The sequence below is a fragment of the Spinacia oleracea genome, chromosome 2 (genome assembly GCF_020520425.1).
Source record: "Spinacia oleracea cultivar Varoflay chromosome 2, BTI_SOV_V1, whole genome shotgun sequence".
NCBI classification, from domain to species: Eukaryota; Viridiplantae; Streptophyta; class Magnoliopsida; order Caryophyllales; family Amaranthaceae; genus Spinacia; species Spinacia oleracea.
The window spans coordinates 96016250-96039277 of record NC_079488.1 but is presented as its reverse complement, the minus strand read 5'-3'; the positions used below and the strand labels follow the sequence as shown (position 1 = coordinate 96039277).

The 23028-nt window shown below is 35.3% G+C and overlaps 2 protein-coding genes across 2 annotated transcripts; one reads left to right on the top strand and one right to left on the bottom strand.

The window, feature by feature from the left end:
- Nucleotides 1–482: 482 nt before the first annotated feature.
- Nucleotides 483–12115, top strand: LOC110791480 (uncharacterized). Its single transcript, XM_021996230.2, has 11 exons — nucleotides 483–675; nucleotides 2941–3189; nucleotides 3705–3914; nucleotides 4092–4172; nucleotides 4271–4357; nucleotides 4487–4582; nucleotides 8836–8889; nucleotides 8983–9983; nucleotides 10201–10249; nucleotides 11512–11551; nucleotides 11668–12115. The coding sequence occupies exons 2-11, from the start codon at nucleotides 2947–2949 to the stop codon at nucleotides 11826–11828; spliced, it is 2022 nt and encodes a 673-aa protein (XP_021851922.1). The 5' UTR covers nucleotides 483–675; nucleotides 2941–2946; the 3' UTR covers nucleotides 11829–12115.
- A 241-nt stretch (nucleotides 12116–12356) lies between these two features.
- On the bottom strand, nucleotides 12357–19483 carry LOC110791479 (protein-tyrosine-phosphatase IBR5). Its single transcript, XM_021996229.2, has 5 exons — nucleotides 18993–19483; nucleotides 17226–17325; nucleotides 13291–13348; nucleotides 12892–12998; nucleotides 12357–12788 (listed from the first exon to the last, which is right to left on the bottom strand). The coding sequence occupies exons 1-5, from the start codon at nucleotides 19227–19229 to the stop codon at nucleotides 12544–12546; spliced, it is 747 nt and encodes a 248-aa protein (XP_021851921.1). The 5' UTR covers nucleotides 19230–19483; the 3' UTR covers nucleotides 12357–12543.
- Nucleotides 19484–23028: the final 3545 nt, after the last annotated feature.

The window sequence follows — 23028 nt, the reverse complement described above, 5'->3', positions numbered from 1 at the left end:
AAAATTCTAAATACTTAGTCAAAAAAGGTTCCAGTTCTTAAAAAAACAAAATTTTATAATATTAATGCTCAATAATCGACCATCACAGCCAACGAGAGAAAGGGAAAGAGAAAGAGGTTGATAGAATATTTCTGGGTTATGAGTTTTATATATAGGGTAATATTTGATTGTTTTTTGTTGCACATATTAAATAAAGGCCTAAAAATCACATAGTTCACAATAGTTTTCAAATTACTTATGTTTGTCTATAAATAAAATCTTAAAACTTTGGACTTTATTGGATTTTTGGACTCCAAAAGGCTGAGTCCAAGTCCAGTCCAAAAATAATTGGACTTGGTAATTTGAGTCCGAGTCCGATCCAAAAATTTTCAAGTCCGATCCAGTCTGACAAGTTTAGATTGGACTAGATTGGACTTTGGACTTTTCTCAATCCATTACACCCCTAGCGGTGACTAATGACTATCACTTGTGCGCCACCGGCCACCTTAACCGCCAAGTCATTCCCCCAACCTCTTTTCCCAACCGGAAATATAAATAAATAAATAAAACACCACCAAACACTATATATGTATTTAATCCGAAAATTCAATCCTGATTTCCTCATTTCACACTTCCCCGATTACCTTATAGATCATCGACGTCCCCATTATCAGCGTCTCCGATCTTAATCTTCCGGTAACATTCCCTTACTTCTCAATTAGCTCAATTAATAAGAAGACTATTCTAACTTTATGCACTTTTTCCCTTTTTGATGATGATCACTAAAATAAATTGATATTTCCGGTGAAAAACCTCGATTTTCTCCTCCTATTTCGAATTAATTGATATTTTGAGCTTATTATGGGAATTAAATTGTTTTTCTGCAGTTGGGGTATTTTCTAGATTTTATTTTGCCTACCCGGTTTAATACTGTATTTTTTCCTGGGTTTCATTTAGAAAGTTTAATGGTTGAAGTTTGGAAGTGTTTTGTGGAGGTGTTAGGGTTTCTTGAATTTTTACTTTTGAGGTTGTAATTTGTGGGTGTTGACTGTTGAGGGGATTGAAGGGATTGAATTTATTTGGGATTTCTATGAACTGCTGATTTGTTTTTCTTGTAAGATTACTTAATAACTTTGGGTGTGTTCCGTGTGCATGGTACGCCTTGATGTATGTATGATGGACATTTCGAATCGATGGAGTGATATTTTCAGCTCCTAATCCCTTTTTATTTTCGACTTTTAGTTGTTTGTTGCCTTTTCAACTATGTTTGGCAACACTAGCTGAAATCAAGCTGAAACTGATAAGATAACACCTGAAATTGATAAGGTGCTGAAACTGATAAGGTCGTAGTTTACATTAACTGTTTGGTACGAATAATTTTTTAAGTACCTCAAATTAAGTTAGATTTATTTCAGATGAAACCTTCCATTGGTTTTCCTTGTATTAAAATTCAACCCAAAATAAAAACAATTAGCACAGGTATTTGTTTCAAATGGAAATATGAGTATGATTTTCTTTTTAAACAAAATTGGATAAGTATTAAGTATATATAGCTGAAAAAAGTTACAGGCCATTACCAAAAATGAATATAAATAGGAGCAGTAGTATAAAGAAGATGAACTCTTCGCAACACAGTTGAAAAATACAGCCACACTATGCCCATTAATAATTTAACAGCAAGTCAACATGTGCTTTGGAGGAAAAAAATTCAGTTACTGATTGTGAAACGTTACTCTCGTTAACGTTTGGATTTCAGTCAAGTTATCAACCTTAAATTTTAATTTAGCTTCCTACCAAACATTCCTAATCATTTAAGGTGACTTAAATTATTAACACCTAATCATTTAAGGTGACTGAAAATGGTTGCCAAACATAGCATAAGAAATTATATGTAGAAGCTAATTTACTGTCCAAATAGAAAAATTTATTCATGTAGAAGTAAAAGTCGGCTATACAATGGTAAGTAATTGGTAAGGCTATCTTCTCTATGGTGTGGTAATTTGACAATATTGGTCCTCGGTGATTTGCCCTGCAATTTGCCCATGCTTTATTGGTACGTAGGAGAATGCTAGAGAATTATCGTCCTGTTTGAATGAAAGTAAGCTTTCCATTCCCATGAAGAACACGTAGTTAAGAGGGGATGAAAAGATCGAAGTCAAGAAGATGAGGAAGGCAGTTTACTGTATTTTGATAGATTCCCGAGCTTAGTGTCAAAAAATTATCCGTAATCTGTTCACTTAAATGGGTGTCAAATACCTCATTGAACTTGATAATAGGCCAATTGCATTTACTTGTCTTGTTGTTTTGTCCATGTGCTCTGTGCAAATATCTCAAATTTGTTGACCTTACATGTACGATTGCAGGAAGAAAGAAGTGAACTGTGGCAGTAACATTACACTTCTAGTTACAGTCGGTTGGATATATCAAACTTTATGTACTGTCGTTTATGTTAAAAATCTGAATCTAGTGTAGCCCGCAACTGGAAGATACCGGTTACTACTTGCTAGGATGGCATAGCTCATTTGGATGCAACATTCTAAGCAAACATAGCATATAAGAAATGAAAACTGGGATATGATGGAGAATGAGCTTTAAATTGATGGGAAGTTTGTTTTATATTAACGAACCAATGAACTTGCGACTTTGTTGTTAATATATTGAAGAAATTTTGTTGTCCTCATCTCAGCACAGACAGGGATAGGCATGAACATTGGTGTTAAACGGGTCATTTTGTCTTGAGTTTGTATCGAGAGAAACCAAATATCACTTGGTGCAATATGTTAGAGGCCTTAAAGATTAAGACTACTTGTGTGTTTGTTTCAATTTTGTTTGCTGATCACTAAAGTTATCATACTTGCACGTCATCTGAAAGCGATGGTTGTGGTTAATTATGTTCTTTTTCCTTGATTAAGTGTCTGTCGTAGAAGGTGATTTTTAACATACAATTGCATCTCCTCGCAGGAAATTATGGTGCAGCGTCAAACTATTATTAGTGTTCCTGTTATATGGAGGGGAAAGAAGTTTGTGATAGAAATAAATTCAGAGGCCTCTCTCAAGGAGTTGGGAGAGGAACTGCAGACCTTGACTAATGTTAAAGCTGATACAATTAGGTTGATTATTCCTCAACCTTCCATAAAAAGCTCGAGACTGTTGATGCCTTTCTCTGACGAGCATACCAGTCTAAGGCTACAAGATGCAGGAATTGTAGAGGTATATAGTATTATAGTCTATACACTCAAGTTTTCGTTCTCGTATCCTTTAGTGTATAAATATATTCTTGTCTTAGATAGATGATGCTTTTATTTCTTTCCCTATTTTTTATTTTTCTTATAACTTATAAGACAAATTAATGTGGTTTAATGTTTTTATGCGGCTAGTTGATTGTTGGAAATTTTCATGGTGAGACTGGCTCAATAGACCCAAAAATTTTACTCCTCCGTTCTTTTTCAGTTGCAAACTTGCAATGTTTCCCTGTTTTGGAAGTTTCATAATAATTGCAAGTACGTTATTTGCAAGTTATTTCTCTTTGTCTCTCTCCTATTTACATGGGTCCCTCTTGTTTATTTCTCTCTACCTTTCTCCTCATCATATGGCTTCCTTAATACCATACATCCCATACATGTTGCAATTATAAAAGAATGGAGGAAGTGTTGTTTTTCTATGGATGAAGCACAGGATAAAATTTCTTGGAGTTGCACTAGATTCATATGTACTTTTTCTGTCAGGGGAAGCCTATGAGAATGATGGGAGTCTCCAAGAATGAGATTGATCATGTTCTTAAAGATGCTAAAGCAAACCTGAGAATTGCTGGATTTGAGGAAGAGGAAAAGAGGATGAAGCAGAGGATTTCCAGGGGATCCCATTCATCATTGAAACTCCCACAAGGACCTTATATCTTCTGTGGTTTTCGTACACTTGAACTACCTGGAATCGAGGTACTTACGCTGTCCTAGTTTCCGTGCTGATAAAGTATGTGCAGTTACAGTAAAGAACAACAAGGAAAGAGAAAGTGTTTCAGTGATCAAACAGCAAAGGAGACTTTGAACGTAAAGAAGTACAAAATGAATTTTTAAGAGGAACTTACTTATTTTTTTCCTTTCGTCTTTTATTAGTTAAATCCTCCTCCCGCAGAGGCTTTGAAGAGAATGCATAAGCTTGCAGCTGACCCAGGAATTGTTGCAATTATGAACAAGGTAGTGGTTTAGCTTCGAGGTTTGGTTTTTGCTAGTATTCTCCCTTTCTTTTTGTGACTTTGTTTTCACACAAATTGTGTTATTGTTGTTCCTTGAAGTACCGTTGGCGAGTGGGGATTATGACAGAGATGGCGCCTGTTGGTTATGTTGGTATTAGTCCCAAATGCATTCTTGGTCTAAACAAGGTATAAGTTGATTTTCAATTATTAATCTCGGCGTATTACTATATGTTGATTTTCAATTATTAATCGGCCTTTGCTTTTGTTAGCTCATGTCTTTCTTTTGTTCCTGATATGCTGCTAATTTGATTACAGAACCAAGGAGAAGAAATATCTCTTCGTTTACGCACTGATGACCTAAAGGGTTTCAGAAAATATGAAAGCATCAAAAAAACTTTGTTGCACGAACTTGTAAGCACTTCTTTAATGAATCTTCACTTGTAAAAAGTGTTAAATTTTGCATTACAGTTTTTTGAACGTTTTGCAACATTGGCTGTGTTACCTTAACCTTCTTCTTTCCCATAAGTAACATCGAGTTGCATAATCAGCTCATCTTTCTTCTCATTTCTGTACTACTATATTGTGTTCATTGTAGCTTCTAGATTCCCCCCATAGCTATTAAGATTGGAAATGCTTGTGTAGGATTAAATCCTGTTCTTAACATCAAATATATATATATAAGTAAATAAATAAGTAAATTGTTGGTTAAGCTTTATTCATTTATTTGGTATATTGTATCTAATTTCTTTCAATGCTTAACACTTAGTAGGTTCCCATCCTTCTCAGCCTTGTCTTAGTTTAGTTTGTTTAGACTTGAGTTTTTTGATAGTTTAACGAGACCAGAGATTTTTGGGGCATGTATTCTCGTCTTATCCTATTTTAAGGGATTGTGATTTTTTCTTACTATTAAGTAGGGGTGATCTAGGTCTTGTTGATCAACCCCTTAAGGATAGGAGACTTGATCTTTTAGATGTCTTCTTTTTCTACCGCCTTGAGAATACTCAGTTTACTTGTGACTTGCAAGGTAATGCAACTTCTACATTAACCGGTTCTTTGTTTACTTTATGATTGGATTGAGGAGATCCATAGTCTGGTGCAGATTACAGGTGATAGGGTTGTTTAAAGCATTTTTTGGGGTCAATCTTTTCCATGGTGTCCAGTTCACCCTTTCGCATTTGGAACATGTGGTTAGACATCCTTTGAGAACAATATACAAAAAGGCAACGAAACGCTCAAGGAACACCAAGGCCATAAGGTTTATCTGCGCCTCATTGAAGTGAGGCACACTTGATAAAAGTAAAAAGTTGGTGGAAAAAAGTTAGCCTCATCAAAATTGCCTGGCCTGGACAAAAGAACAAAAGAATGCGCATGACCCAGGTCTCCTTGTGCCTCAGCACCTAGGGTCCGCCTATTTATACACTGCTTGTGAAGTTTGCATAGTTTGCTCATTTCCCAGAAAAATATGTTCAAAGATGCTATTGGGTAAAGTGTGTAATAAACTCATAACCTTGCTAACAATTAATAAGTATAGAAGGAAGATTACTTGCTTGGATTAATGACTTGGAACTCACAAAATAGCTGGGATACAGCTAACTTGAGGTTCCAAGTCTCCGAAATGGTGACGTTAGGTCACAAGTCTCAATTGTTTACACTGTACACACAAAACTCAATGACTATCCCTACTCCCTTCTCTCCCTTTTATTTGCAAACACTGTTACACTACCAACTCCAATGGCCGCTTTCTCTGACTGCTTCTGTTCCGTTGTCTCCTGTGCTTCCTTAATGATCTTTGGCCACATCTTTCTACTGCTCGGTTTGTCTTCTTCTGGTGTAGGCAGTGTATAAAAAGGCGCGCCTAGGCTCTGAGGCGCAAGGCGATTGGAGCCAGCACCTTTTATTGTCTAGGCGAGGCCATTTTGATGAGGCGCACTTTGAGGCGCAAAAAGGCGCAAAAAAGGCGCACCTATCAAGGCACACACCATTTTTTCACTTTTTTTTTCACTTTTTATTAGGGCGCCTCACTTCAATGAGGCGCACCGAGGCGCGCCTAAGGCGCTGGGAACTCCAAATCGCCTTGTTGCGCCTTGAGCCTTTTTATACATTGGGTGTAGATAGCTGTTATAGGAGGTCGTTGCCACGTCATCACAAAGTGGTACACAAGTGTACTAGTTTGAAAAATGCTGGTAAATTACTTTCTCATACGAGTTTAATTGCTTGTGTGGATCACATTCCTCGTATTCTAAATGGCTAGCTTTGGGGGTAAGTTTCTGGATGATTTTTGGAATGATATGGAGCGATGGAAAAAGTTTGGATCAGAATCGGACTCAATTTTTCAAGTCCAAAAGGACTGAACTTGGACTCAACCTTTTGGAGTCCAAAATTCCACTTAAGTCCAAAGTTTTAAAATTTTGTTTATATATATATACCTAGCTAATTTAAAACTATTATGAAATACTCCCTCCGTCACAATTTAATTGTCACACTTTTCATATATGTCCGTCTAATTTAATTGTCACACTTCCTTTTATGGAATAGACCCACTAATATTTAATTACAGCTCTCTCCCCACTACCAAAAGTTATGGCCCCACATCCTCTCACATTCAGTTAAAAAATTCCTCCACCATATCCCCTCTCTTCTACTTTTCCATTAAACAAAATAGATAATCATGCAACAATTTATCACATAAAACTCCGTGAAAACCTTGATACGACGATTAAATTGGGAGGGAGGGAGTACGTGATTTTTTAGCCTTTATTTACTATGGGTAATAAAAAACAACCAAATGTTAACACTCTATAAAAAAGACCATAACCCAACTTTTTTTCTCACACTCTTTCGCTTTCGCTTTCTCTCGTCACATGTGATGGTTGATTATTCTTTCGCTTTCTCTCGCCGGATGTGATGGTTGATTATTGAGCTTTAATATATTTTAAATGTTATGTTTTTTATGTAAGAGCCGAGACCTTTTTCGGCTAAGTATTTAGATGTGTAAGACATATTGTTATTTGCAATTACATGTATTGTTTAACCGAATCCTGGCTATTTATCTTTCATCTACTTTTCTATTAAAACATAATGGATAATCATGCAACAATTTATCACAAAAAACTCCGTGAAAATCTTGGTACGGCGATTAAATTGGGACGGAGGGAGTATGTGATTTTTGAGCCTTTATTTACTATGGGGTAATAAAAACAACCAAATGTTACACTCTAAAAAAAAAACATAACCCAAAAATGTTCTCTCACACTCTTTCGCTTTCTCTCATCAGATGTGATGGTTGATTATTCTTTCGCTTTCCCTCGCCGTATGTGATGGTTGATTATTGAGCTTTAATATATTTGAAATGTTTTTTTTTTTGGTAGAGCTGAGATCTTTTTCGGCTAAGTATTTAGATGTGTAAGACATACTGTTATTTGCAATTATATCTATTGCTGAACTGATTCTGGCTGTTTATTTTTCCTTTATGGAAGAGTGAATTGTAGTTACAGCCTCAATATTTAATACTCGTATATTTTATTTCGGTAAGAGTATTATTTGCGTTTATTTTCAAACCATTTGAGTTTAACTTTCTTTTTTAAAAAGTGAAGTTTTTTTTAAAAAAAAACGAATCAGATTGGATTGTATTCGGACTCAAGAAATTTTATATGGATCGGACTCGGAATCAAATATCCAAGTCCAAATTTTGGATTGGATTTGGACTTGACAAATTCCAATTTGTCCATCCAACTTACACCCCGGAAAATTTGATTTAACTATCTCCACAGTAGTCGACTCTTTCAACGTCATTGCAAACAGATAACAATTCTCATTAGCCTTAATAGGTCTCAAGTTTATGCTAATTGACCCTTATACGAGTTACATCTAGGAAATCAGTTATTTGTTGTTCCATAGGTGTTCCTTGATTACTGTGGGTGTTCTAGTTTGTTTACAGATGATTATCCGTGCATCCACCACTTCTTGTGTTGCCCATGTGGAGCTACTGAGTTAAGACTCTAATTTATTGTTTCTGGTTGAATTTTTTCAGTCATTGCTGGGTGTATGCTTTTGGCTTTTTAATTGTACGGTTATGTTCAGTCAACCTCTTAAAATAGTAATGGGAGAGTTTGTTTTCTTTTCCATTTGTATTTTTTTTTTCTTTGGATACTTCACGGTTAATATATGATAATCGAGGATGCAAGGGAACACAGTATACTGTCCCGAAGCTCATGCTCAATTGGAGCTTGCTGAGCCTTGAATCTTGGGTTCAAATTAGGCTCAATTACCAAAAACCAGTTAATTTTATGATTCCATGTTACAAGAGATCATAAGAAGTTGAATAGTATTTATATATACACTTCCTCCATCTAAAAGACCAAGACAGAATTATGGAATTACCCAACTAGTCAGACATGGAAAATTGTTTTGACCAACCATATAAAGCTTTAAATATTTGAGAATTGTGCTGATATTTTTAATTTTTTTTTTTTTATTATTTCTGCCTATGTTTCTGAGTTTTTTATGGTTCTATGTCTCCATTAAACGTGATCATGCTTCAGTAAGAAAAAAAATCCACTGCTATTGTTTTGCATTTATAGTTTGAGTTGAAGTTGCATACTTGCAGGTGTCTAATTCCCTTAATACATGAAACTTAGGTGTGTGATATGTTTTACGTGTTACAGGCTCACATGGTCTACACTGAACATGATGCTAACTTCTATGCTCTCGACAAACAGGTAAAGTATTTCTTTGACGCTTTTCATATATATGGCGATCCTCTACAGCTTCCACATAAGAGTTCCGTTTTTAAAAAAAATTAATTTCTGCAGCTGAATCAAGAAGCTTTTGCTTTAGACTGGACAAAATCAACTAGTCATACCTTAGCTGATTCCCGATACTCCGGACATGATGATATGGACATGGACTTTGATTTGGATAGCAATCTGCCTTACAAACTTGGAGGAGAAACTTCTCTTATGTCTGCCGGTGCTCGTGCAGCTTCTCTGGCTGCTGCTTATCGTCGTTTAAAAAATTCTGCTGCTATTTCTGAAGAATCTTCTGCAAATGAAATGCATAATTCTGACAGTTATACAGGTTATGATCATGGGATCTCAAACCTAGTTACGGAAGAGCTGTCTCTTTTGAATCAGCATGAAGATTATTCTCATCAAGATGAGCTGGAGCCTGATCCTGATGAATTTGAGGCGAGAGGAACTGTAAATTTAGAGCCTGGTTATAAAATGTTGGAAGGTGTATCTGTGGTGAAGCCCAACCCTGATGATACTAAGATGGGAGCAGTTGTCTCCCAGTTTACTGCAGGGAGAAGCTTTGATAGTGCAAATTTGCATGATGAGCCTGATCCTGATGATTCTGAAGTCTCTGAAATTAGAGTGTCTGCTTCTACAGTTGTCCCTTTGTCAATGCAGATTGATATCAATGAGAATAAGGAAATCAGGACAATGGATGAACCCTGCCCAGATGATTCTGAAGAAGAATGTGATTTAGGGAATGCTATAACACCCAAGTCAATGAATGACAGCGGAAGAGATCAATCACAACTAAGCAAGGTTCGTATGGAACCAGATCCAGATGATTGTCTAGAAAACATGACAGGGAAAACATGGCCTGATCCTGATGATGAAGTTGAACGTCTGCCGCAAATTTCAGAAGTCATGGCTGAAGAGCCAGATCCAGATGATGAACTAAGGAGGATCCAAGACCCTGCAGCCTTATTTTTTAATCGACTTAACAAAGCCATTGAATTACTGCGTACTGAACTCAACCCCTTGGAGGCCATGGAAGTTCTACAGACTCTTTTTAAGATAATCAGGTGAGATCTTCAATTTATTTGTAAGAATATCATCCATGTCCCAATAGACCCAAAGTCCCTCATGTAGAACATGAAAGGATTGTTTTAAAATTAAAATTGGTAACATAGATACTGTATGGGTCGATCTAAGTTATGTTGTCATAATTCTTTATGGTTCATAATTTTTGATGTTCACACAGAAATTATGTTTGACTGAATGTTGCCATTTTCTCCGCAGAAATGTATCTGAAAATCCTAATGAAATGAGGTATAAAAAACTTCGCAAGGTACATTTCCTTCTTACTGCAAATTTCCTGGTCACTTCTCTTTACTTCCCCTTTCAGGCACATTGAGTTTTGGTGTAATCCACGGAATTGTCACGTGGATGAGGAATCATTGATGCTTAACTTGAACATTAACTGTTAAGATGAATTATGATATCTCAAAGCATTTTTATTTTATAAGAACTTCTAAAAGAACGGAAGAAAACTACTTTTTAGATGATTAGAAAGGAATGGAAGGGAAAGGGAAAGAAATTGGAAGAATTAGCCTTTCCAGCATCTAGTCAACTAAGTAGGAACTTAATCCGCTTTCGTGGGTATTAATGGCAGTAATGGGAATGAAGTTTACGTATAGATGTGCAAGGAGAGAATCAACCTGATGCCGTGGTAAACCCCATCCCCAAACTTCAAACTGGCATTTTTCTTCACAAACTTCCCTTATCACCCAATACCACCCCTTAATGAAAATTTATGGAGAAAAGGATATACTTTGAGCGAATTAGCTTCACCATGGGCATAGGCCAGGACTTTACTTGCAAAACTTCTGCCATTGTTACCAGCTACCAGATGGGTTGTTAGGATAGTCACAAATCTCATAGAATATCCAAATCATTTTGCTAGTTTTCTTCACAATTCAAATTTTTATTAGTATTCTTTTGGATAAATGAGGCTTTATAGTCACAAAAAAAAAATGTAATTACATTCTTGCTTTAATAGACAAACTTTGAACTAAATCTAGGCATGTGATAGTATTCCCCTCCCCTAATAGACAAACTTTGAACAGGACTAAGTTTCCAGTAATGACCCAACATCTCTACTCGCCTCTTCTTCTTTCTCTCTTTACTCCCCTCATCCTTCTTCTTTTGGTTGGAGGCCATTGATACAGAAACGAAGCATTAAATAATTTTAGAGACCTTTGACAATTTTCTTCTACTGTATTTTGCAAGTTTATATTTTTTTGCTAGTTTATATATGTTGATAAAAAAAAACCCCGAAATATGTAGCAATACTTTTTATCCAACGTTTATGAAAACAGTTTTCATTACTTCCTGAACCGCAAAGTAAGTACTAGACTGAAATACCAGGAATGCAAATTCAGGACATGAGATAAAGAATCTTGTCACTAATGAAATACCAGTAATTAGTTCATTATTAATTTCACTTACAGCTAGATTACCAAAAAAATGCTATAGATCTAGCTTGGATTTGAATTCAATTATCTAATCATCTGCATTTTCCCTTGCCCCATATTCCTCCCAATATTGCAGGCCAACCCTGTTTTCCAAAGGAGCATCGCATATCACGAAGGTTTGTTCTCTATTTAAAGATTTCTGTGTCATGAACACTTTTGACCAGATTATGGCTTCTCTAAATTATTACTTTTTTATGTTAATCTTTAAAATTGGCATTTGCCTTTGGTGCAGCTGCCATGGAAGTTCTCAAAGTGGTTGGTTTCAACGAAGAAGTTGTTACTGATGAATTGGGAAAGACTGAAAGTTACCTGGTGTTGAAACGGAATGATCCAGGTTTGCTGTGGTTAGCAAAATCCTCACTTGAGGCTAGCATCAATGAGGGTAATTGTTGATCAATGTGCCTAAGTGTGTGTATACATCAAAGTTTGTCCCAAATTCCAAACAAAGAGACTTGTAAGACATCGACGCAAATGTATGTGCAAATACCCCGTTTGTATGTTATTGTACATTTGATTTTTATTTACAAAATAAGAATTTTTTTTAGTCTGTAATTAGTGCATTATTAATTTCATCTACAGAGGATATCAGTTCAGAGTTTCTTCTGAGTTTGTTGTAATTGATTCAGCATCATATCATTTTTAAGATGCCTTATCTGTTAATATAAGATACGGATTGTTAACCTTTGTGGCTTCTCATGGCCGGAGCCAAAAATAAAGATAAAAAATGTCTCAAACTGTAGTTGACGAGTAAAGTGGCGTATACTATCAAGTCATATCAGTCGATGATCGTAACAGATTCATTACGGAGTATTTGTTGCTCATATGGGGAACTGGCAATTGGTAATACAAAAGACAGTAATACTATATACTGATAACTGATTAGTGAGATTAGCATATTAAAATATAAAAATATAAAAACTATTTGAACAACATTGGTATTATCTATATAGCATTAGCAGCAGTGAACCAGTCCAAAGCTTTACACCAGAAGGTTTCGACTTCAAACAAAAAAGGCAACAAATGTAAAGACAACAACAGGATGCTTTTGATGTCTAAACGAAGCTTGCTTTGATATCACAAAAAAAAGAAGGTTCAACAAGTTGTGGAATCAAGGACCACCCATGGAAACATCACCGACATTTGGATTGGGTTGAGCAGCAGCTCCGAAGGCAAATTGTTGAGAAGGAACATCTAAAGGACGGTCAAAGATGGAGGTAGCAGTGCCTGTATTGAAAGCTGGTACAGCAACCCCATCATTCTTTGCGAACCCAAAGCTAAAAGACTCCGCTGGAACTACATTCTCATTACATCCAAATACCTTTTGCTCGTACTCCTGCAATTGCTGGGAGATGACTGAATACACCAGACCATTTAAGAATTACAGATATGTCAGTAGCATCGAAACAAAATTACCAAGTAAAAGAACAAAACAGAAGACATAATATTAGCAGCTAACCTTGAGTAAGCTCAACAGATGATCTCCGGTCTTTCACCCATTGGAAACTCTGTGCAAGTCTCCATCCTTTGCATTTCATCAAGTAAGCAATAACTACAGCTGGTGATCTGCAACAGGAAGAATAACTTCACAACTTACTACTCAAATCAAATAATAAAAGGAACCACAGACACTCCTTAAATACAGATATAACGTATCAGCCCATGATACAAACAGAACACAAGTAATCAGCAATAATAATAAACTGAAAGAATGAACTGAAGACCAGCACCTTTACTACATGTTATAACGATAATATAAGTTCTTTGTTAAGACTGTTATTGACAAGTCCTGGTGCATTGTGGTTGCCGTTTCAAGCAAGGTATTCAAAAAATGATAATATAAGTTCTGGGTACCCACCTACTCTTTCCCGTCATACAATGTATAAGAACACGTTTCTTCTCCCTTTCACATTGTTCTGCCAGAGAAACAGAAAAAAAATTAGTGTCTATGACATGCATTTCAACAGGACTATATAAACACTGTGAAGGATGAAAATGTTGGGAGGGAGGACAGAAACCTAAGGAGACTTAAAATAAGAAAAGAAACAAATACACATGCAATAATTCGTAACACATTAACAACCTGAGAAGATACATTAAATCATGGCAGAAGCTTTATACAATCACAAAGGAAAGCCGGATGGAACTTCAAGTCCTAGATTAGACTCCTTCCATCTGCTCACATATTCCAATATTTCAAAAAATTCAACTATTTAAAGTTCCTCTGCTTTCCGGCTTTTGCATGCATTTTTTATTTATTGCAGTGTAGAACATGGGCCACAGTTGTCACGTATTGAATTGTCAATTCAAAACCATTTTGTCACCCTCAATCACTTTGCCACCCTTCTAGCCTCCTAACCGGAGTTTCACTTGATCTCCTTCTTACATGTCCAAACCATCTTAAAGGATTTTCCATCATCTTAAACTCAATCGGTGCAACCCCTGCTTTCTTCCTAATAATCTCATTCCTCAATCGATCATTTCTTATATGCCCACACATCCAAGTTAATATGCACATCTCCGCCACATTCATCTTAAGCACGTGACAATGTTTCACTACCAGGATTTCGTGCCGTATAACAACGCTGGTCTAATTGTCGTGCTCTAGAATTTTCCCTTCAATCTTAGGGGCATGCAACCCCGTGGCACACTTGCACTTCAACCAACCTGCTTTGATTCTATGAGCCACATCGCCATCCAATACTCCTTTTGGATAATAGATTCTAAATAGCGGAAGATTTCAGAACCTTGGACAATCTTCCCATCTAAGGTAATAGCCCGTCTCTCTGTTTTGACTCCACTAAGCGTAGACTCCATATATTCCGTCTTGTTTCCACTCAACCTAAAACCTCAAGATTCCAAAGTTTATCTCCATAATTCCAACTTACTTTCCACTCCTTTTGTTTCATCAATTAACACAATATCATACCGTCTTGAATTGACCTCATCAATTTGTCCATGACTATAGCAAAAAGAAACAGGCAAAGTGCGGAACCATGATGTACTCCGGTCGTAATGGGGAACTCTTCGGTCTTACCAACACTAGTTTGCACACTCATTCTAACTCTCTCATACATGTCCTTGATGATATCAATATACTTCAGCGAAATTCCTTTCCTACTTAAAGCCCACCGAAGAATTTCTCTCGGTACCTTATCATACGCCTTCTCCAAATCAATGAAAACCATATGCAACAACGATGAACCACTAGAAAGAAATGGCTTCAATATGAGATTGCGAGTCGTAATTATTTGACTAATTCCCCTTATTACTAGCTACAAGAAATTTGTTATTTTTATTTTGAAAGCAAACGAAAAGCTCTTTATGCTTGAATTATGCACCCCTCCAACAATTTTTTATCCATCAAACCCCAACTATAATTCTGTAAACGCGAATTTATAAGCATATCTGCAAGCACATAGACTAAATTAGCATGTATTACATGTAATAAGAATTAGTTCTTTAACAGGAGAAAACAGAACAACTCCACTAATCAAAATTACTTTCTTGCTATAAACGTCCAGTTCACCCAGATAATATGCCTCTCTTTTGGCAGGTAATACGTAGAATACAAGTGACCTGACAACAACTCATTTGGGATTAGCCACTAAGGACGCTCTGCTAGTGAATGATGCAAAAGCCATTGGAATCAAAAAGAGGAGTTAGTAGCAGTAGAGCCTAAAAGGACAGCTTCATAAAACAAAATATAAATCATACTTAATCTTGTCCCTAAACTGTTATAAGTTAGATCAGCGCTCCTCTTTCCATATACTTCGTATATAAACCTTAATTAATTACCATCAGAACCTAATTCACACTTATGGTTCACGTTAGTTAGTCTGCGGCATAGCTATTCATCAGTGCAAACCACCTTTTGCTCTACTTACAGGTGAAAACAAGAAGTATATAATCACAAAAGAGAAATAATAAAGAAGTACGGAGTACCTGACATTATTTGGACATTAGTGTACTCCTACTTTATAAAATCACATTATATAGCTTCTAAACAGACAGCTCTATTACCATAGTAGACTTGATAAAGCTATTGATAATTTTTAGCAATTAAATTCCACCAAGAACTGAAATTTTTGAAAATTTCAGAAACTCTCTCGAAACTTTATGGCAAAAAATATTACTGAAATTCCTGAAATTTCCAAAATGAAAATGTATTACTTTTTTTATAAAAAAATTCAAGTTTCTGATAGTCCCACTACCCATGGGCATGGCAACAAAATTCTTGATAACCAAACATTGATTTTTTATTTATTTTTTTTGGTAAGGGAGAGGAAAAAACTAGAAGAAAGAGGGAGAGATGGAGGAAAAAGCAGTGACGCCACGGAGACAGGTGAGGGAGGTGAGAGAAAGTCAAGAGCGTGGTGTGACTGGTTAAGGTGTAGTTGTAGTAAGGGTAATATCTTTCATCACAGGTGTAAGGGGAAAATCAACTTCTTATTTTCAAGTCTTGTGCTTCCATTTCCCTTCCAAATCTTTCCAATTTTCAAGAGAATAGTCTGTTAAAGTATGTAGAGCAAAATTTCTCTCATTTCCCTCAACCACACAATTTGCTATCCAAACAAGAGAACAAACTTTTCCCTTCAATTCTCCAAATTCCTCTATCCCAAACAAAGTGCAAGTTGACAAATACTACTTATGCTATCAGGGATAAAATCTCTTCCTTTGAGCTCATCTTTAGTAGGAATCTATTCCTTGGCACTTTGGCAGCTACCAAAAGAAACATCTTAAAAAAGAGCTTTTGACCTCCAAATAATCTCAGAAAGGAATACCGAAATACCAACTCTAATCTAACAAAGCAACCATTACTCCATTAGGATTTGTATATTTTTGAGAAAAGAAGCTAGATGAGATGGTATTCATGAAACAACCAATGTGTTAATGCATTCTCTTAGCCATTGTACCAAATCCATATTCTCTACATTTCCTATTTGGTGAATCAACAATCTCTATTTAATTTTTGCAAGGCATAAGATGTTCCCAGACATTTTTCACAAAGCAGGAGCAAAGTAAGCCCGTCCAAAATGTGTCTAAACAAGGACGATATAGAATATCATATTTGTCATACTATGACCTCAGCATGATTTTTCAGAGATCAAAGTATCTCCAGCAAACATGATATCAAGTGAAGATCTGACATTTAAACAAGATAACAAACTAGGAAGATACATGGGAACTACAAAATGCCTCAAAATTCTCAAAACCTCATAGTAATATACAAGTATCCGAAGGAATGGATATTAGAGATAGCAAACATATATTATACTCCCACAAATTGGTAAACTTGAACTCTAGGTTTGGTTGAACAGAGCGGTCCACAGCTTTCCTATTGAAGCAATCTAATTACACTAGCAAGGAAGTAGACGGGTAATCATAAAAAAAAATGGAGTTACACGGTTTTGAGTCAGTTTTAGAAGTGAGGCTAGGTACACCTCGGCCTTCCCATAATCCCATAATCTGTAAATAACAGGATAAAGCCAATGAAATAAAGAATAAAAATTCTTAACTTGAAAGAGAGACCATTTCTATAACCAACAACAGAGAGCATCATTCTCCAAATACATGTCGCTACTACTGAGTTTAGCAGTTCTCTAATATAATTTTTGGTTTATATTAACAAGAACATTCAATACCCTCTGAATATACAACAAGTTTACAACAAAGGCAGACAGCCAATATGGCCATAAGCACCTTATGTCATTCATGCTAAAGCTTGTGCAATTCAGAACAGGACATAAACATACTAAAGGACAACATATAGGCAATATGATGTAAACTCACCTAAAAATTGGATTGCATCATCAAACTGTAAGCTTTTGTCATCTTGAAGGGAATGGTAAAGAAACGAATTTTTGTAGAGATTCTGACAAGAAGGGACGGTCTACATGCACAAAACAGAAAATCACCATCACTAAATGCAACAATTGTGAAATTAGATAATGATTTAAACAAAGAGTCAGTAGGAAACAATGATTTAGATCGATTCTCAGCGACAGCGTGCTGGAAGTCCTGATCATCTACAACTTTGGATAAAACTCACAAGATACAAAGAAAAGCTGAAGAGGGATCTTGGTAGCATTAAATTATGCTTGACATTAACCAAGAATATTTAATTACTCCCCTGACCCCGAAGTCAGATAGCACTTCAACGTTTCCATTATGAACTTGATGTCACTGTTGCTACTATTGGGCTTCATAGACATGCTACATCATTTTCAATGTAAGACAAAATGGTATTTTCATATTAATAATGAAACTACAGATGGTGTTCACTTAATATTTCAACATTTGCAAACATGATCAATCAAGATGAACAAACTTGGCAGGATTATGGAGAGAGCAATAAAGTTTAAATACCATTAGAAAAGAAAAGTCAATATCGAGATTGTTATTGTATATTTTATTTAGGTTCACAACCTATTCACCCCTGCCTCCTCTAGGAACTCACCACCTTTCCTCACAGATAATTTCAGAATATTGATGCCCTCAAGGAATTTACCCTTAGATCACAACTTACACAGCTAATTCCTGTTTTCATTGTGAATTAATCCAGAACATTCTTAGAATTTTATAAGAATCCTCAAATTTTATCTCAAAACACAAAGATACTCGTTTGGGACATGAATAATTAAATACCTACACTTGAAGAGCATGCCCTGTGAATCATAGTTTAGGATCACTATGGTAGCATAATACGCCTAAGAGGGTCTAGTTTGTTAGATAATAGATTTCTCAGTTGTTGCATTAATTAGGTCAAAGAAGTAAAATAAGATTAAGACATATAAGAAAACAAATCCCTATAGCACATGTAAAAACAAGTTTTCCAATGGAACTGGAGATTGATGAGGAAAAGTGTAGTTCTTGGGATGAATTTTTGTGTCCAAATCATCGATGGGATCATATCTGTATCCAAACATTTCTGCCTCTTAACATAATGGTATCAAGGAATGGAAGCAACAATCTAAATAGTCAATTACTTATCATTCGTTGCCGCAACGTTGTTCACATCATAAATTCGGAGACCAAAAGGACAACAGACAAACCCCAAATCGGCAAATTAACCAAAGACCAACCTTAAAAAACAGATCACTGTCTAGTTGCCTACATTCTAGCATTGAATTTACAATAGCATGAAAGAAACTGCACTTGAATTATACACCCAATTAATCAAACAATCAAGAACACCCCAACTCGAACAGCCCATCAAGTAAATTTGAAGCAATTACAACTAAGAAAACAAAACTTCAATAAAAAGAGGCTATTTTTTTTATGAAACTACACTTGAATTTTACACCCAATTAATCAAGCACACCCTAATTCAAACAACCCATCAATCCAATTCGCACGCAAGAAATTACAACTAAAAAACAGAACTTTCAATTCAAAAAAGGGGCTATTATGAAAGAAACTACACTTGAATTATACACCCAATTAATCAAGAATACCCTAATTCAGACAATCCATCAAATCAATTAGCAAGCAATTACGACTAAACAAAAAGGAACTTTCAATAAAAAGGGACAAATGAAAGAATAAAAAGAAACTTACGTTGAGAATTCTGGAAATTCCTTGAGACTTAAGAAGCTCAGACCTAGAAGCGTTATCATAACTACCAAGATAGAGAAAATCAGGCAAGATCTCAGAAGGGAAAGCACCCGATTGAACAGAACTTTTTTCAGAAGTTTCAGGCATTCGATGGCCGCAAATCCCACAAACCTCGCCTTCTTCAAACTTGTGGTAATGGCCGCAAATCAAACATGGGTTTTCTCTCTCCCTCTTTCTCATACTGGCTATTATCAACCCAAATTAGCAAAACCCAGATCACAGATTTACAGATTACTGCTACACTTTATTCAATTACAAATCTCTGTCTCTCCTTCTTCCTCTCTTAGTTGTTGTCGACGTTGTTGGGTGTTTAGGAGGGTTGATTGCGTGATCATTTACTGGGTTACTTTTATAGATTCGGTTTCATGTTTTGTAGTCTCTCTTAAGGAAAGATCCTGACCAGTGCCCTTGCAGACAGTAAGTATGGCCTTGACTCCGTACTGGTTAGGTTTTTTTGGGTCTAGGCCTCTAGGGGGGGTTGCAAAGAGGAATGCTGGTGGACAGCGACAAAAAGAGCCCATATCCAGGGTAAAATGGTATTTTCGCTACATGCGTTGAAAAGTCAAACAAATTACAAAATATCGGCAATATGACAGTAATTGATACAACAATGACAGTATTTTAATACAACAATGACAGTATTTATGTAAACGATGATAATACTTATATAACACTTGTATACATATTTTTATCTATTCATTTAATATGCAACACTTTTATCCATTCATTTAAGTGATCCCTTTACTTTTTCTATTTCATTACACTTGTATACATAATTTTCTTTTTTTGGGTGATTGTGACAGTATTTTAATACAACAATGACAGTATATATATAACAATGACAGTACTTATATTACCGATGACAGTATATAAGAAATTAGCAACACTTGTACACATTTATTTAAGTGTGGGCCATCTTTCCATTTTTTTTTTTAGGGTGGGTATGGGTCTTTTTTATCGCTGGTGGACAGCGATGTAGCATGCCTCGGGTTGCAAAGGGATACTTATATTTGTGAATTTGTGATATATTGCATTTGCATATATGCCAAAAGGATTAAGCGAAGTACATGTCAATTATGATGATTTTGGTAATTGTTACTCGGTAATTTGTTATTAAAGATTTACGGTACTCTATACATTTTGTTCGAAAAATCATAACGGAAATTTTTAGGATTTATTCTACGGTTTTAGGTCAAAAACATAAAAATAAACTTAGTTTTACTCACTTCTAGCGTATTTCGGCAATTTGTTTCTGTAGAAGAAGCATAGACGCATTACTGCCATTTTAGGATTGTTTTTTTCCATTATGAAATAAAACTCAGGTGTTCCACCTGAAATCATCTTTTGGATGAATACCTAAAATCATCTTATGTTGTTTTTTGCATGTTTAAAATTGAAAAACTTTGATTCTCTAATAATAGACTATTCAATTCAATTATTTTAACTTAATAAAGGAATTTATATTCCATATTGATAAAACTCTAGTTTGCCTGATTTGCCAAGAAAAACCTTAAACAAAGAGTTAAAATATGGGGAATTATGAATAGAAATGAGAGTTATTTGACTTGAAAGTCATCATTCCCCATCTTAAGCCGCCAATAGAACTTTCAAAAAGTGTTAAAAGACAAGTTATTAAACTAAGTATGGAGTACATTTTTAAGATAGTCTTTTTAATACAATACAAATCAATGTTTTAAAGCTAATTTAATATGTAGTATATGTATAATTTCCACTATTAAATGACTGAAACAATAGGGGTGAGTACAACAGGATATCCTGTCAAAATTTCAGGAACCGAATTCTGTTGCAACAGTTTCTTGAAAAAGAGGACCTTCCTGATTAGGATACCATGTCATTTTAAAATTTAAATAAAATCTAATTTATGGTAACCCTTCCTGATTAGGTTTAAATAAAAAGAGGACCTTCCTGATTAGGTTTAAATAAAATCTAATTGTAAAGCAGCGAGCACAAGGCCTTCTTAAATTGTAAAGCAAGGTATAACATCTCATAAGTTGAGTTCCAACGTGTGGGGCAATCCATAACTAATTGTCTTCCACGCAATTGCAATTGCAATTGCAATTGCAATTGCAATTGTTGTACAGTCTTTGCAAATGTTTGGAGCCTTGATTCAGAGTGGTTAACAAACTTAACACTTTCCCGAACATCATCTATGATATCCTCTATCTGACTTAAACCGTCTTGCACCAACAAGTTCACTATATGAGCACAACATCTCACATGGAACAATTCTCCTCCAGCAAGTAACTTTCTTGTTCTTAAAAAAATACCTTTTAATTTCCTTAAGCATGTATCATTGTATGTTGCATTATCAACTGTGATAGTTTGCACTTTATTCTCAATTTCCCACTCTAATAAACACTTGTAAATGGCATCAGCTATGTCAACACCCCGACGTGGAGGGGGAACATGAACAAAACTAAGCACTCTCTTTTGCAATTTCCAGCTAGAATCAATAAAATGACCAATTATCACCATGTACTCTATTTTTTGAGGCATGGACTTCCACATGTCCGTAGTTATGAAAATTATCAATACAACTTTTTTTTTACACCTTTTATGACCTTCTCCTCTAGCTCATCCCAACACCATCTTGTCCTCTTCCTTCTTCTTCTGTTTTCCAAATTTATCATTTTCTCGAATTTCATCTTCTGCAACAGGGTTTGTGGGATTTATATGTTCTGGGTTGACATGATTACCATCAATGTCAGCCATTTAGATATATCTAAGTGAACCTGCAATAGAGATTAGAATTAGTTAAGTGAAATTTAATTTAGAATGAAAAAAATGTCGTACTAATAAGTAACAACACATCACCTTAAAACACTACTCCTCATGGAATTCACATTAATGAAACTAAGTTAAATAACAAAACAAAATAACTTACTGCAAAAATAAATTAAAAAAGAATCATGCCGCAAATAACTTAATCTCAATTCAAAGTAGTGCTCATATAAATAATCAATTAACAATATACATCATTAGTTCATTATGTATACATATTCTAATAACAACAAATCATGTAATAGATCTAATTGTAGTAAGAAAAAAAACATGCCAAGTATACACTAGTCAAGCAATCTATTAAAGCAACAACCTAGTTCATGCAATTCATCGAACACTTAACCCGCAACACTCACATACAAGAAAAAAATTACACTAATAATTTCTAGTATAGATTTTGAAGTATAAATTTAGAAACTAATATGAAATTGCAAACAATGCTAATTATTTGTGAATTGAATTTAAAAAACACATAGATTATTATACAATTTTTTTTGTAAAAAACGTTCACATCTGTGCAAAAAAAAATTGCCTCAGAAATCAGAATAGATGAATAATGTTGAGAGCTCAATTTGTATTGAGGATTGGCATGAATGAGATTGATATTTGCAAATCGCAAATTTTTTCTTATAAATGTGAAGAATACTTGAGGAATAAAGAAGAGTATATGAAGGGTGACATGGATGACATCGATTCAAAGAATTATATTGTAAATGGAAATTGGAGAAGGATTTGGGAAGTTGATCAAATTGATTGTTGATTTTGGAAAAAGAGAAACGTATGATTCCTTGAATTATGATAAATGAGAATTTGGTGAGGAAAGAGAAAAATCATAAATATAGGAAAGTATAGTCAATTGGAAACTATGCCCAGAATACGAAAAGTTAGGTTACATAATTTTTTTACCCATCTTATTTAATTATGTGGAAGTGAGGATCTTCATAGATAAGATACAGAGTATATATAATTTTGCAGTATCGAACTGTTCGCGAGCTTACGAGCCAAATATACTACAGTTCGAGTTCGGCTCGTTTATCATACGAACTATTTTTTGAGCTCGAACCCGGCTCATATAAAAACGAGCTGAGCTCGAACCGAACTTTTAACGAACCGATCCCGAATAGTTCACGAGCTGCTCTGCTCGCGTCCACCCCTAATTGTGAGCTCATTCCTAATT